Source organism: Hipposideros armiger, unplaced genomic scaffold (assembly GCF_001890085.2).
Source record: "Hipposideros armiger isolate ML-2016 unplaced genomic scaffold, ASM189008v1 scaffold_309, whole genome shotgun sequence".
In the NCBI taxonomy this organism is placed as follows: domain Eukaryota; kingdom Metazoa; phylum Chordata; class Mammalia; order Chiroptera; family Hipposideridae; genus Hipposideros; species Hipposideros armiger.
The window spans coordinates 1082378-1096881 of NW_017731659.1; the positions used below are offsets into that span (position 1 = coordinate 1082378).

At 52.3% G+C, this 14504-nt stretch overlaps 1 protein-coding gene across 1 annotated transcript in view; it reads left to right on the top strand.

Moving 5' to 3' along the window:
- ALX4 (ALX homeobox 4) overlaps nt 1-3936 on the top strand; it is a 42142-nt gene extending 38206 nt beyond the window's left edge. The window contains exons 3-4 of the mRNA XM_019659947.1: nt 520-648; nt 3393-3936. Coding sequence (XP_019515492.1) covers nt 520-648; nt 3393-3722 — 459 coding nt within the window. The 3' untranslated portion in view covers nt 3723-3936. The remainder of the gene's footprint in view (nt 1-519; nt 649-3392) is intronic.
- The last annotated feature ends 10568 nt before the right edge of the window (nt 3937-14504 follow it).

Here is a 14504-nt window from a genome sequence, read left to right on the forward strand (position 1 = left end):
CCACGAGCCTTGGGAAAGTTCTCAGCCTGCCAGAAATGCTCCAGCAAAGGAAATGGACCCGCCTCATCCCAAAGATTCCAGCTCCCTCACCTGGCTCAGGTGTGTGTGTGTGTGTGTATTCCTCTAGAAGGGTTTTTCTGGAGCGGTATTCACAGCTTTGATCAGGCTCTCCACAGGGGTCTGAGGCCCACAGCAGATGAGGCCACATGTTGGGGTTGGTTGGATGATTGCTAAGTGGCCGGTGATGTGTTTCATGTGTGAGATGCTTGTTCTAGATTCTGAAGCTTAGGAAGAATGAAGTTCCCGGCCCACGGGCATTACCCATGGCCAGTCGGGGGTGAGCTGCGTTCCTGACTTTCCGGTGATCATTCTAGATTGTAAGCTCTCAAGGATAAAGACGGAAGCAGCGCTTATCTGTAGCCCCACATCCTGTTGGGGCTCAAAGGATCGGCTTGCATGGCCTGAAGGTGAGGCCTCCAGCTCGGGGCCGACCCCTGTGACCACTGCTTTCTCCTCTAGGTCTGGTTCCAGAACCGGAGGGCCAAGTGGAGAAAGAGGGAGCGTTTTGGGCAGATGCAGCAGGTCCGAACCCACTTCTCCACTGCCTATGAGCTGCCCCTCCTCACCCGAGCTGAGAACTATGCCCAGGTAAGTCCCTGCCCTGAGCCACCTGCTCCAACCCCCAGGCCTGTGTTCCAAGAACGGGCACCTCAGAGAAGGTCCTAGGTCCTCTGAGATGGGACTCATGGCTCCATGGTCCCTTCAGGCCCCGTCCAGGTGTGTCCCTGTTTATACCAGACTGTGGGAAGCCCAGAGCCATTTCTGTCCCACATTTTTTCTTTTTTTTTAAAGATTTTTATTGGGGAATTGGGGGAAGGAGAACAGAAAAGTTGCTGTCCTTTGGTTCTTCAGTCTAGTTGTGGAGGACGTTGCTTCACTGGCCCAAGCTGGCACCATCATTGCGCTCTTCCCGGGTGAGGCAGATCAGTCGCCGTCTTCTGGACGGCCGCTCACAGCGGCTGCTGGCTACACACGGTAGCCCATGGCAACCCACCTGCCCTCACGGCAGCCCAGATCCAGGTTGAGCTGTTGTTCAGCATCTTAGCTGTGGAGGGCAGTGTCACTGGCCCTTATATGTGGGATCCGAACCGGGGTCCTCTGGCGTCCCAAGCCAGCTCTTAACCAACGTGCCACTCGGCCGGCCCTCTGTCCCACATTTGACACAGGCGTGGCTGGCCTTTAGGGAACGGAAGGCTGGGGCCGTGAGGGTGGCTTTCTCCTCTTCTGCTTTTGCCACTTTTGCTATGGACATTAGAACCGAGGCAGGCTGAGGCCATCAGGAACCATCAGTGTTCCCAGGAAAGGGGGTCCTGACATATCGAGGACTTGAGGGGAGGCTGGGATGAGCACGGAGTTCTCCGACCCAGGACCGGTTGTCATCCCAGCTCCAGATCGTTCCAACCCCTTTGAAAGGCTGGGTTAGATCTAAACTAGATACCATAAAAGTACTTTGTGAATTATAGTCTCACAAAGCTTGCTTTGTGGGCTGTCAGCTCCCCCAGGCTGCTGTGTCCCATCTTCTCCTTCCGTCACCACCGAGCATCTTCTTAGATGTCAGCCAATCTCCTGTTCTAGTGGACTTTGAGTCCTCAGTGAGGAATATGAATAATGTCAGGTACCCAGGATGCTGGGAGAAATCTACTTTTGGCTGAGTCCACTCCCGATAGCCCTCAATCTATCCAGCAGAGGTGGCAGTTTCCTCCTTCTCCGTCCTCCCTCTGTCATAGCCTCTACCTTCAGTTCCAAGCCCAGCCCCACCTAGCAACAAGCCAGTGGCACAGACCTTCCTAAGTCCCCTTTACTTCTCGCTGTCCCAGGGCCATACTGCCATATCTGGGCACCCCGCCAAGACCAGCTGTGCCCCTCCCCTTCCCAGGATTCATGTGGAATGGGTCAGGGGTCAGGCCTGGGGGTGAGGCTGAGGAATGCGGGGTGTCTCGTACACACACACCATCTGCCTCAGCTCCTGCTATGTCGTTTCATCTTTTTTTCCCCTCGCTCCCTCTGCAAACCCAGCATCCCACTGTCCCCTGGAGGATGGACCTCCAGCCTTAACTCCTTGGCCTTGATCTCTATGGCCACATGCCAGAGGGAGAGAAACCACACAGGGCCCTGCTCATCCCTCTGCAGCACCACATGTCACACTCCCCAGACCACCTGAAAGAGGGGGTGGGGAAAGCCAACCAATCCCCCATCACCCAACAAACCAAAGCCAATCTGCAAGCAGTTCTTGTTGCCATGACAATGCAGAGTTCTGTCCTCACTCTGCTTTTAAATGCCTGCTCTGAGTGTACTGCAAACCCTGGGGCTGGGGGCAGGCCAGCGAAGCTGCTTGAGGGCCCCCGAGAATCCGATGCACTAGCTGAGAGGTGCACCATCTCCTCCCAGAGCTCGCCCTGCTCGCCCTGCGCCTCCGCCCAGGACACTTGGACGGATGTATGGTCTTTTTGGCTGAGTCCCCAGCTCTACCTCCCCATAAATGTTTAGAGGGAAAAAGGGTCCACAGGTGGGAGCTGGGGAGGGGAAAGGGATTACAGCTGCATGGACGGGAGACAAGATGTCCAGTTCAGCCCCCACTGCTGCCCGGGCACCCTCCACACCCCGAGGCATGTGGGCATCCAGCTGGCTCCATCCATCCACTCACTGCTGCTCGCCACCTCCCAAGGCAGCCCTTCCGACCTGAGTGAGTTCGGAAGCCTCGAGGGCATCAGCCCCTGGCATCTCAGCCATGACCTTGGCTTCTGGAAGATTTAGGCCCCCACTGCCCACCTCTACCCCCTCCACACCACAACGTGTAAGCCCAGAGCCTGTGTTCCCAATGCCAACGCTCTCCGAGTTGGGGGTAGCCCCCATTTATCAGGTACCTCAGAGGCCCAGGGCCTGGGAGGAGCCACAGGCGAGTAAGGCAGCCGCTGACCTCAAGGCGTCTACAGATGGAGAGATGAAGTCTGCAACTGCGTCTAAAATCAGGACGCCGCCCGGCTGGGGTGGGGGCTGTCCTCAGCTGCTTAGCGGTGGCCCCGGGACAGCTCTTCTACTGGACCTTGAGGAAGTTTGATGTTCAGTTCTTAAAAGGGAATTTCTATCTGCTGCTAGCCTGGCCCTGGGAACACAGGAGCCAAAGCATAAAACCCTGGCTCTCCTGGGGGCATCTGGGTGGCCTTAAAAGTATTGAGAGGCTCCCATGTAAGTTCGAGAATGGTTTCATCATAATGACGGGCTGCTAAGTGGGGAGAGGTTATTCAGGGAGTAGGGGAAGCCCCTTATGCACTCCCCTCCCCCCCCCGCACCTCCCCCCGCCGGCCTGTGACATCTCTCCCTTCCCTCCCCAGATTCAGAACCCATCCTGGATTGGCAACAATGGGGCTGCCTCGCCCGTTCCTGCCTGCGTGGTCCCCTGTGACCCAGTGCCAGCCTGCATGTCCCCTCATGCCCACCCCCCTGGCTCTGGGGCCAGCAGCGTCACCGACTTCCTGAGTGTCTCTGGGGCTGGCAGTCACGTCGGCCAGACGCACATGGGTGGCCTGTTTGGAGCAGCGGGCCTCAGCCCGGGCCTCAACGGTTACGAGCTCAATGGAGAGCCAGACCGCAAGACCTCGAGCATTGCCGCCCTCCGCATGAAGGCCAAGGAGCACAGTGCGGCCATCTCATGGGCCACATGACAGGGCCCCTCCGGTCCCATCCCCGCGCCCTCCCCGACCTTGGGGCACTGGCCACGCCCCATGCTTTCCAGGTCCCCAGCCTCCCACTCAACTGTCCTCTTAGGAACCTGACCTGGGCCAGGGCCTGACCCTCAGCACTTTCAGCCGCCCCAAGTCTGAGGCCCCGTGGACTGCTGGGAGGGAGGGGGCAGCAGGCCCCTGCCTCCCCCTGGCACTGAGGCCAAGACCCCTGCTCTTGGCCAGAGGCAGTGGAGGAAGCTGGATGGCCGAGTTTTGCAGTTTTGCATCCATTAGAAGCTGAAGACCCTTTCCCCCCACTCCTGCTCCTCCGTCCTGCCTGGTTTAACCGGTGAGTCAAGTTTAGATCCCCATCCAGACCCAGCAACAGTGCAGTAATGTCCGTCCTTCTCGCTTCTGTGTGGTCCCTGGTCACCAGGCCCACGACGGTGTCTGAAGAACAGGCTGCCTAGCAGAGTCAGCCTCCTGCCCTCCCGTCTCCTTTTCTCTTCCTAAAAGCCCATGGAATCTGACCTCCTGGACCCAGGGCACCTGCCTCGCCTTTACCCTGAATGGAGGAGTCCCCGCCCTGGCTATCCCTTGTGCTGGACACACCCAGAGGTAGTGGGCAGAGGAGGACAGGAGCTGGAGCCAAAGAGCCCTGCTGTCACCCAGCGATGTGGGCATCCGGAAGGATGGGCAGTCCCCAGGGGGACGTGTTCCCATGCCCTTGCACCCTGGAGACGCTGGATCTGGGTGAACTGCAGGGGGAGGATGCAGGCCAGCCACAGCACCCATGGTGCTGGAGGAAGAACAGCTTCTAGAGAGAGAAAGGGCTCACGGGAGGTGTCCAGGTGGGGACCGGGGATCGTGCACACACTTCTGCCCTTCAGCTCGCCCGATCCCGCTGCAGGCAGGATGACAGCTGCAGTGGGCAGGTCCGGCAGCTCTGCTCTCCATCCAGTCAGACCCCGCCAGGAGGATCTTTCTCGCTCCCCTTGCCACATCCTGGTCACTCACTGGGGCTGCTGAGCAGTGTACTGGTGTGGAAGGACTTAGGCCCGGGACACACAAACTAGAGCCTGGAGTCATGGCCAAAGAGGTCAAGCGCAGGGTCCAGGATTTGCTAGGGACGTGTGCCCATGCTCAGCCTCCAGGCAGGCGGGGCAGCCCGTGCGTTGCCTCTCACTGCCTTTCTGTCATCAGCCATCTCTGGCACAGTGCCATACCTTCCAGAGCCTTCAATGGCGGGTGGGGGCTCTGTGGTCCTCCAGGCATATGCAGACAGAGCCTGCCCTGACACTTCTTCTCTAGGGGATCAGAAGTCTCAGCCCCCTCTCTGGCCTCTGGAAGGGTTTATGGGGCTTAGCTCCCCTGGGTCACTTGCTCTGTTCCAGGTCTGGGAGTCAGGATGCCCTGTGGAAGGGGGTTTCCCTGTCTGTAGGAAGGGGCCTCCTTCTGGGGAGCGAAGGGACTCCACATCTGCCTGACTTGACAGCTGCAGCTTGGTTTTGGCCCTTGTTCTTACCCATCACCAAAGCTTGTGGCATGCCCGTCCTCTGAGACGAGCCTTCAGGGCTCTGCGAAGTCCACAGCAGGAGCCCCTGGGGAGAAGGCCTGGCCCGTTTTACCTTCTACCCTGACCCTGTCAGTGAGGATGGCCAGGTCTATCGGGCCTGGGGGCCTGGACGCAGGGCAGCCTCTTGGGTTGGGCGGGGAGTGGGGTCCTCTGCCCTTGAGCTGCTCAGGGTTCACACACAGGAAATCGCAGTCTCCACCTCGGCCTCGTGTTCTCATCCGATCCGGAAACAGGACAGGATAGGATCTGGCATTGGCCTTCCTTAATCAGAGTCAGGCCTCTTTGTGAACCATAGCTCTAAAATTGATCTTCTAGAAGTGACAAGGGTCTCAGACATTGAATTAGATGTTCTTGAAGGTTTGGCTTTAAGGGTTTCATTTGTTTAAGGATCTTGGAGTGACTCTTAGGAAGCCTTTTCCAGGGCCGAGGTCCACTGAAATAACTCAGACTCCCCAAAATCTAGCAAGGGAAAGGAGGAAATCGCTTAAGGCTGGTAACAGTCCGTTTCCTCTTTAAATGCATTAGTGTCTGGAAGGATAACAGAAGAACTTTCACCACAGGTACATTTTCACCCAGGAGAGAATCAGTATATAAAGAAAGAGAACTAGGATAGCCCCAGAGGAGGGGAGAGAGAAAGGGCTTGAAGGATTCTTCTGGAAGGGAACCGTGGTACTCCATGCTCTGTGTATTTGCTTTCTGGCTGAGCTAGACTTAAGTCAGGCAAATTTCAACTAAAACGCCTGAGATGAAAAAGCTTCTGGTGGAAGAAGAAACTGGCGCTCTGGCTGCCTGTCCCACTAGTGGAGCCCAGTAACAATGATGAAAACATCCCCCTTCCTCTCCCCACAGGTGGCCACCCACCCCCAGGCCTGTCCTCACTCTGTTCCAGCTCTCTAGGACCTGCCGAACACTCTGAGAGTCACAGAATCACTGAGCTGGGTTGGTGTGTGTGTGTGGGGTATTAGAAACCCTCTTGTTAGCCAAATCCCTTCACAACAGAGATGAGAAGACCCTGACCCCAGTGGAGAAGTAACTGCCCCAGCCGCATTTAACCTGAGGCAAAGCTGAGACAGGAGCCCGGATCCGCCACGCAGGCTCTGACAGCGGCCTTAGTGGGCATTGGGTGGCAGGTGCATGAAGTCTCCACAGGGCCTCACGCCTCACTCAGCGGCTCAGCCGTCTGCTTGAGTGTCTCCCTCTCCTCAGCCTTCTCTCTGGTTCCTCCTCAGTTGGGTGGCTAGGCCCAGGCGTTCTGCAGTCTAGGGTGGGGGGAGTCCCTGAAGCAGCTCATGTGATGACTAAGCACGCTTGAGTGACTCCAGGCCAGCTGGCCTCCTTAGGAGGGCAGGCAGAGAGGCCCATTGACCTGCTCTGTATGTCACTGCTAAGCGAATAAGCTAAAAGACATGAGGCTTTCCTTTGGCCATTTGCCTAAGATCTCAACAGAGATGGCAATGCAAGCCTGAGGGGATGGGCAGCTCGCAGACCAGAGGGCAGCCTCCCCAACACTGAGCCTCTGATCCCGGCTGGGAGTAAACCTCCACGGCCAAGGCTTGACACAAAGGTGCTGCTACCACCCTCAGATGCTGTTGCTACTCCTGGGCATGGGAGCAGAGGGCTCTGGGGGCACATGGAGAGGCTCGTCCCCATCTTCAATGGCACTTGGAGGACATGCATGGGCTTTGTAATTTTTCTTGAGATCTTTCAACTATACTTGATTCGCAGCTCTCATTACCATGCCTCCAGCTTTGGGAAGCATGGTGGCCAGGTTAGTTCAAAGACACTGCAAAGGGGTGGGGGCAGCCGTCGTGAGGTGGGGGCCCAGCACACATTGCTGTGGCCACACTGGGCCCAGCTCCAGCGCCCCCTTCTGCCCTCATTTCGGCGGGTAGATAAGAGGAACTTTTCCATGAAAACTACCATGTATCCTGCTTATGCAGCCATTCTCTCTGGGCTGGGTTGTGGGGAGACCATCTTGAGAGATACTCTGGGGCTTCCTGTCTGCTCCATGGCCCTGACTGACAGAGGCAGAGGCAAACTGGCTTAGCTGGGGGAGGAGGGCTGGCGAACGGACCCCCAGGATAATAATCCGTGACCATGAAAGAGAAAAATGAGAAGACAAGAACCCTACTTCTCGAAGTCACCCCAACCTCACCCATTTCACTTCACGAAGGATGCCGTAGGGAGGAAACACAACATTGCCCAGCCTTGCCCGCCCCCTCGTCCCCCTTCACTTACGTACATAGAGCTAGGCCTTTATACTACTGATTTTGAAGGACAGTTTTCAATGCCTAACAATCTGTTTGGATGTGCAGTGGTTGGAAAGAGAGCTGAGTGCTAGAAGGAACACGAACCTCAACCAATACTGACTGTTCTCATTGTAAGATATTTTAACCCTGTATAAACGCAACTTTTCCTTTAGCTTAATGGCCTGGGGTGGATATTAAAAAAATATATATATATATATGAAAAATACGTTAAAAATTCAGAAAAAAATGTATAAAAAAATGAGGTCAGTTCTATAAAGTTTTACTGCCTATACCATCATGTAACTACATTATAGCAAACTATTAATAGAAGTGTTCTTGCCTTTGAAAGTAAGTTATTGCACTTACATCTTTTTTGGGAGGGGAGGACTATTGATGAGAAGGGGACCTAGGGGCCTAGTCATGGGGCCAAATGGAGGGCAGATGCGGACGCTCCCAGAGCACCCTTGGCTGGGCACAGCCCAAACTGTCTGTTTGGTTGTTGTTTGCAATAAACTCCTTCTCCTTCCTCCTCTCAACTGGAACCTGTCTGTTTTGTTCTTGCCTTGTGACAGATGAAATGTGATCAGAGGGGCCTCTGAAATCTCACGTTAATTGAAGTCGGCAAAAAATACTAACAGTGCCCTTTTGAACTGCTGACACAGTACAGAGTGGATTGCCAGGGTTAGATTAACAACAGGTGGCCGGCCAGGGCCCCTGCACAAAGAGGGGTGCGTGGCCTGCAAGGGTCTGGGACGGTCCCCCTTCATCCCAGAGGACCTGCCGACACAGCAGGCAAGCTGGGGGCGGGGGAGGAGCGGGGCTGCCAGGGTCCACTTCTCAGGCAGTGCAAAGGGGTCACAACAGCTGCGCCTGAACACCCCTGCAACTCGGGTGTGCTCAGCCCAGCTCAATCAAGCCTTCAGGTCGCCACAGCCAGCATGGCAGACCCTCAATGCCCCTGAGGGCCAGTCTGTGTCTCCAGGGACTGTTCTGGAAGTAGGGGGAGAGCCACGGCCTGCAGGTCCAGGGCAGGGAGGCCTGGCTGCTTGGCACAGAGCACAGGACGGGCCTCTGGGAGAGGCAGGTCCCCGTCCTCGCTCTCCCACTTCGTGGCTGAAGGAACTCGCAGGCAGTACAGCCAGGTGATTTTTAAAGCAAAGCTCTACAATTTATCAAGCAGGGAGGGGCCCAGGTTCTGCGGCACAGTAGGTGCTCCCTCGCTTTCCAGCTTGATGGTGACTCAAGGAAGAGGCAGTGTTGCCTACAAGGACCCCTGTGGGGAGAGAGGAGTCATCTTTGTTCCCCAAAAAACCTGACACTCAGCTCTCACATCTGAAGGAGGGGAATGACCCCTGTTCCTGCCTAGTTCGCCAACTCAAGGGGAGGATTAAATGGGATGAGACACATGAGCTCGCAGGTCCATGTATTAGCAGAAACCCTCGACCTGGCTGGTGGGGAGCAGGGTGGTGCAGTGGTGGTGGTCTTTCTCCTTCCACAGGCCCAGACTTGCATGCTCAGCAGCGAAGGAACAATAGGCCCTCCACAAATAGTCTGTTCCCCAAAATAGGACCGATTGCACACTGTGTGTTCAGCAGTGAGAAGATGCTTGCCAGCTCCAGAGACAATGGGTGTGAGAGTTGACATTTTCCCAAGAATTCTGTGATTCCAAACAGATTTTTTTTTCAGCTCAACACAGACCAACAGGCTTAAGGAAGGGCAAACTTCTGAAAGGAGCTGCAGTTTATGGCCATAAGCATACCACGTGTTAAGGTGTTGTCTTAAGGAGCTGGGAGCAAACCCACGGCGGGGCCTGCGTGAGATCTCCCTGGCACCCTGGCCCGCGTGTGGGTCACCTGTGCAGAGGCCACAGTGTTCCTGCCACACCTTCTGGAATTTCCCCTTTGGTTGACCCACAAGCCCCCTTCCCATCCCTCCTGTCTCTTACCCACACTGTATCTCCCTAATTTCCAGGTTCTGTTGCTATGACATTAAGGCCAAGCTACACTAATGGAGAATGAACACAAATGAATATGCGTGTGTGCGGGTACGTTGCGGGGACAAGGGCAGGGGATAAGAGCCTGAGGAAGGACGAAACACAAAGCCAGCCCGTATCTCCTCTCCACAAAGCATGTGTCAGAAAGCTCTGTTCGGAGGAGAGCATGGAAGTGCGCTGGCCAGGAAGCCATGAGGTGAACTGAGAAAACGGAGACAAGACTTTGAGAACTGACTTCGCAACTTATGCGCTGTGACCTTAGGCGAGCCACTAGAATGCTGATGTTCAATTTCTTCATCTGTAATATGGGGATACCAGCTCTTTCCTGCTGACCTCACAAGGTGGTTATATTGTCCAAAAGAGTTAAAATATTAGAAAATAGTGAGGGGCTGTAGGGACAGGAGAAATCATGCACGCTGGTGGCTGGGAAGGGCCACAGGGTTTGACTTCCACCCCAGTGGCTAAGGGCAGGATGCCAAAGGCTGGGTTACTGTTTCACCAAGTGTGTCACCGTACTGTGAAGCAGTGGGAAGCCCCGATATTATATGTATGGGATTGGCAAGGGCCGGGGTGGGGGTGGGGGGAGTTGGTGAGGGACCTGGTGGTGAGCAGTGTATTACTCTGCTCAGGTGGCCCTAACAAAATACCACACGCTGGGTGGCTTAAATAATAGATATTTATTTTTCTCACAGTCCTGGAGGCTGGAAGTCCATGATCAAGGTGCTGGTAGGCTCAGCTTCTAACACGGCCTCTCTTCCTGGCTTGTACATGGCCGCCTTCTCGCCGTGTCCTCAGGTGGCCTTCCCTCTGTTATGCAGGGAGAGCTCTAGTTTCTCTTCCTTTTCTTATAAGGACACCAGTCCTATCAAATGAAGACCCACCCTTGTGACCTCACTTAACCTTTATTACCTCCTTATAGGCCCTATCTCCAAATCCAGTGACACTGGGGTTAGGGCGTCAATGTATGAATTTTATGGGGAGACACAAGTCAGTCTGTAACAAGCAGTGTCACTGGCGTGAGTTACAAGGGTGCAGGGAAGGCAGAGAAATGGATAAGTGGCTGTTCTTCCCGCCCCGTATCCCAAAGGGTCTCAGTGGGTCCCAGCAAGTTCTCAAATGGGCCAAGCAACTGCTGGGTTCAGTGCTTTGTTGCTGAACTAGTACTAACTAACTCTAGGCTACTGCCAAGGGGTTACATCGCACTCCTAGTCCTCTCCTGCTCCACTCCATCAGTACTGACGCCAACGAGATGGTGCCAAAGACCAGCACTGATCACACCCCTAACCAGAACCATCATCTGGAAAGCCTTCACACTGCCTACAGATAGACATTTCAGCTGTCGTTTAGCCCTACACTCCTATCCAGTCTCATCTTTTCTAATTCCCCAACCTGACTCGGTGCTCCTGCACATCCAGGAATTCCATTATACTTTCCCAGATTCTTGTTTCCTTTCGCGCCTCTCAGGTCCAAGTTCCTGCCCCAGTCTCCCCACACACCCCTACCCACCTAATGCTCAGCTCCACCTATTAAGTCTCCAAAGCTCACCTCAAGTGCCCCCTCCTTCATGGACACAAAAGTGATCACATCCTCCTTCCATAGTGGGGACCCTGTGCAATGCAACCTTCATCGTGCACTGTCTTATATAGTAGACAGAACTGTGACTTATCTCCTGTACTTATTAATACGATCATAAGCTCCTTGAAGGCAGAAATGGTGTCTTCTTCACCTATTTATCTTAGCACCTGGCACAGTATCATAGCAAGCACTTAATTAAATGTCAGCTAGATGGCTGGCAAGTCTGCATTCTCCATCGAGAACATCACGGAAAACACTAAACTGGGCCGATGGCACTGGAGGCAGCCTACATCCCGAGGCCCTAAGCAGTCATCCAGGTTAAGGAGGGCAAGATACTGGTCCACGACAAAACCAAGGGGCTGTGGAAGATAGGTTTTTAACCACCACTTAAAACACAATCACCTTTACTGAGGTCTAATTTACATAACATAGGATGCACCAATTTTAAGTGTAGAGTTGGATGAGTTTGGACAAATATATATACATACATGTAACCATCACCTCAATCAAAATATATACCATTCTCCTCACCCCCAAAAGTTACCTGGTGCCTCATCCCACTCAATCCTCAGCCCCAGGCAACCGTTGATCTACTTTCTGACATTCTAGATTAGCTTTGCCTGTTGTAAAACTTCCTATAAGTGGAATATATTTATATATGTAAGAGTAACTCTGTATGATTACAGTATGTACTCTTTTGCATCTGGCTTCTTTTGCTCACTTATTTTGGAAACTCATCCATGCTGAGTGTCTCAGCAGTTCACTATTTTTGTTGCTTTTGCATTCCATTGTATGGATAGATGACAATTTGTGTATCCATTCATCTGCTGTTGAATATTTGAGTTGTTCTCACTTTTTGGCTATTGTGAATAAAGCTGCTATGAATGCGTATTGAATTTTGTCAAAGGTCTTTTCTAGCTCTGTTGAAATCATCATATGGTTATCCTCCTTTATTCTAATATTGCCAATTATATGGATTGACTTCCAAATGTTAGACCAAAGTTGTTTCAAACTTTAGTCACGTTGTATCACCCTTTCTGTATATTGATGGATTCAATTTGCTAATACTTTGTTCAGGATTTTGTGTCTATGTCCAGGAGGGTTACTGGTCTAGTTTCCTTTTCTTGTAATATTTTTGTTTGGCTTTGGTATCAGGGTAATGGTGACCACATAAAATGAGCTGAGACATATTTCTTTCTCTTCTATTTTCTGAAAAGAGTTTGTATGAGATTAGTATTATTTCTTCCTTAACTGTGATAGAGTTTACCAGTAAAACTTTGTGGACTTGGATTTTCCTTTGTGGGAAGTTTTAAATTATGGGTTTGTTGCTTTAACAGATACAGGGCTGTTGAGATTTTCTATTTCCTCTTGAGGCAGTTTTGCCAATTTGTGTCTTTCAAGGATTATATCTACTTCATGTATGATGTAGAATTTATCAGTATAAAGTTGTTTATATATATTCCTCTTTTAATATTTTTAGACTCTGTACCACTGTCCCGTCTTTAATTCCTGATACTGGTAATTTTTATCTTCTCTTTTTTTTCCCTTGGATGGTCTAGAGTAGTTATTGATCTTTTCGAAGAACCAGTTTTTGATTTTTCTTCATTGTTTGTCCATTATCTATTTCATTTATTTCCAGTCTTACCTTTATTCTTTCTTTCTTCTACTTACTTTAGATTTAATTTGCTCTTCAAGTTTCTTCAGGTAGAAACTTAGATCATTAATTTTATTTTTCTTCATTTCTAATATAAGCACTTCAAGTTATGACTCTCCAAGTACTCCACCCAACACATTTATTTATTTATTTATTTATTTAAAAAATATTTTATTGGAGAACTGGAGGAGGGGAACAGCGTTGGGGAATTGGGGAAGGGTAACAGATAATAAGCTGCTGTCCTTTTGTTCTTCAGTCTAGTTGTGGAGGACGTCGCTTCACTGGCCCATGTTGGTATTATCATTGCGCTCTTCCCGGGTGAGGCAGTCGCTCGTCAGCAATTGGACACCGCTCACGGTGGCTCACACACACTGCTGGCGAGCCCCACTGCAGCCTACACTGTTGCCAGCAACTCATGGCAGCCCAGCTCCAGGTCGAGCTGTTGTTCACCATCTTAGCTGTAGAGGGCGCAGCACCACTAGCCCATGTGGGATCCAAATCGGGTCCCTGCTGCTCAGCGCTGGCGTCCCAAGCCAACTCTTAACCAACACGCCACTTGGTCTGCCCTCCACCCAGCACATTTATTTTATTTTATTATTTATTTATTTATTTAATTTATTTATTTATTTATTATTGGGGAGTTGGGGGGATGGGAACAGTGCTGGGGAATTGGGGGAAGGGGAACATTCAAGTTGCTGTCATTTTGTTCTTCAGTCTAGTTGTGGAGGACATTGCTTCACTGGTCCAAGTTGGCACCATCATTGCGCTCTTCCCGGGTGAAGCAGATCAGTCGCCGTCTTCTGGACGGCTGCTCACAGCGGCTGCTGGCCGCTCACACTGGCAGCTGGTTACTCACGGTAGCCCATGGCAACCCACTGCCACAGGGAGTGCAGCCTACGCCGTCGCCGGCAACTCGTGGCAGCCCAGCTCCAGGTTGAGCTGTTGTTCAGCATCTTAGCTGTAGAGGGCAGTGTCACTGGCCCTCATATGTGGGATCCGAACCGGGGCCCTCTGGCATCCCAAGCCAGCTCTTGACCATCGCGCCACTTGGCCGGCCCCACCCAGCACATTTAGATAAACTCTGTTTTCATTTCCACTTGGCCCAAAATATTTTCTGTTTCCTTTGTGTATTTATCAACTCATGATTTAGAAATATATTTTATTTCCAATTAATGGAGATTTCCCAGATATCTGTTATTGGCTTCTGATTTAATCCCATTGTGATCAGAGAACATACTTTTTATGCTTTCATTTCCTCTAAAATTATTGAGACATTTTAGGGTACAACACATTTGTGGGGAATGTTGCCTGTGCACTTAAGAATGTGTACCCAGGGCTGGCCGAGTGGCATGTTGGTTAAGAGCGGGCTTGGGACGCCAATTCTGAGCAGCAGGCCCCAGTTCGGATCCCACATGAGGGCCGGTGACACTGCTCCCTCTACAGCTAAGATGGTGAACAACAGCTCGATCTAGAGCTGGGTTGCTGTGAGATGCTGGCGACAGCATAGGTTGCAGTGGAGCTGAAGTGGGCTGCTGTAAAGCCACTGTGAGTGGTTGGCAGCTGGCGTGAGTGGCCGGCAGCCAGCGTGAGCTTCTAAGAGCCACTGTGTACGGCTGTCCACGGCCCAGCAACCGATCTGCCTCACCTGGGAAGAGCGCAATGATAATACCAACATGGGCCAGTGAAGCGACGTCCTCCACAACTAGACTGAAGAACAAAAGGAGAGCAATTTGTC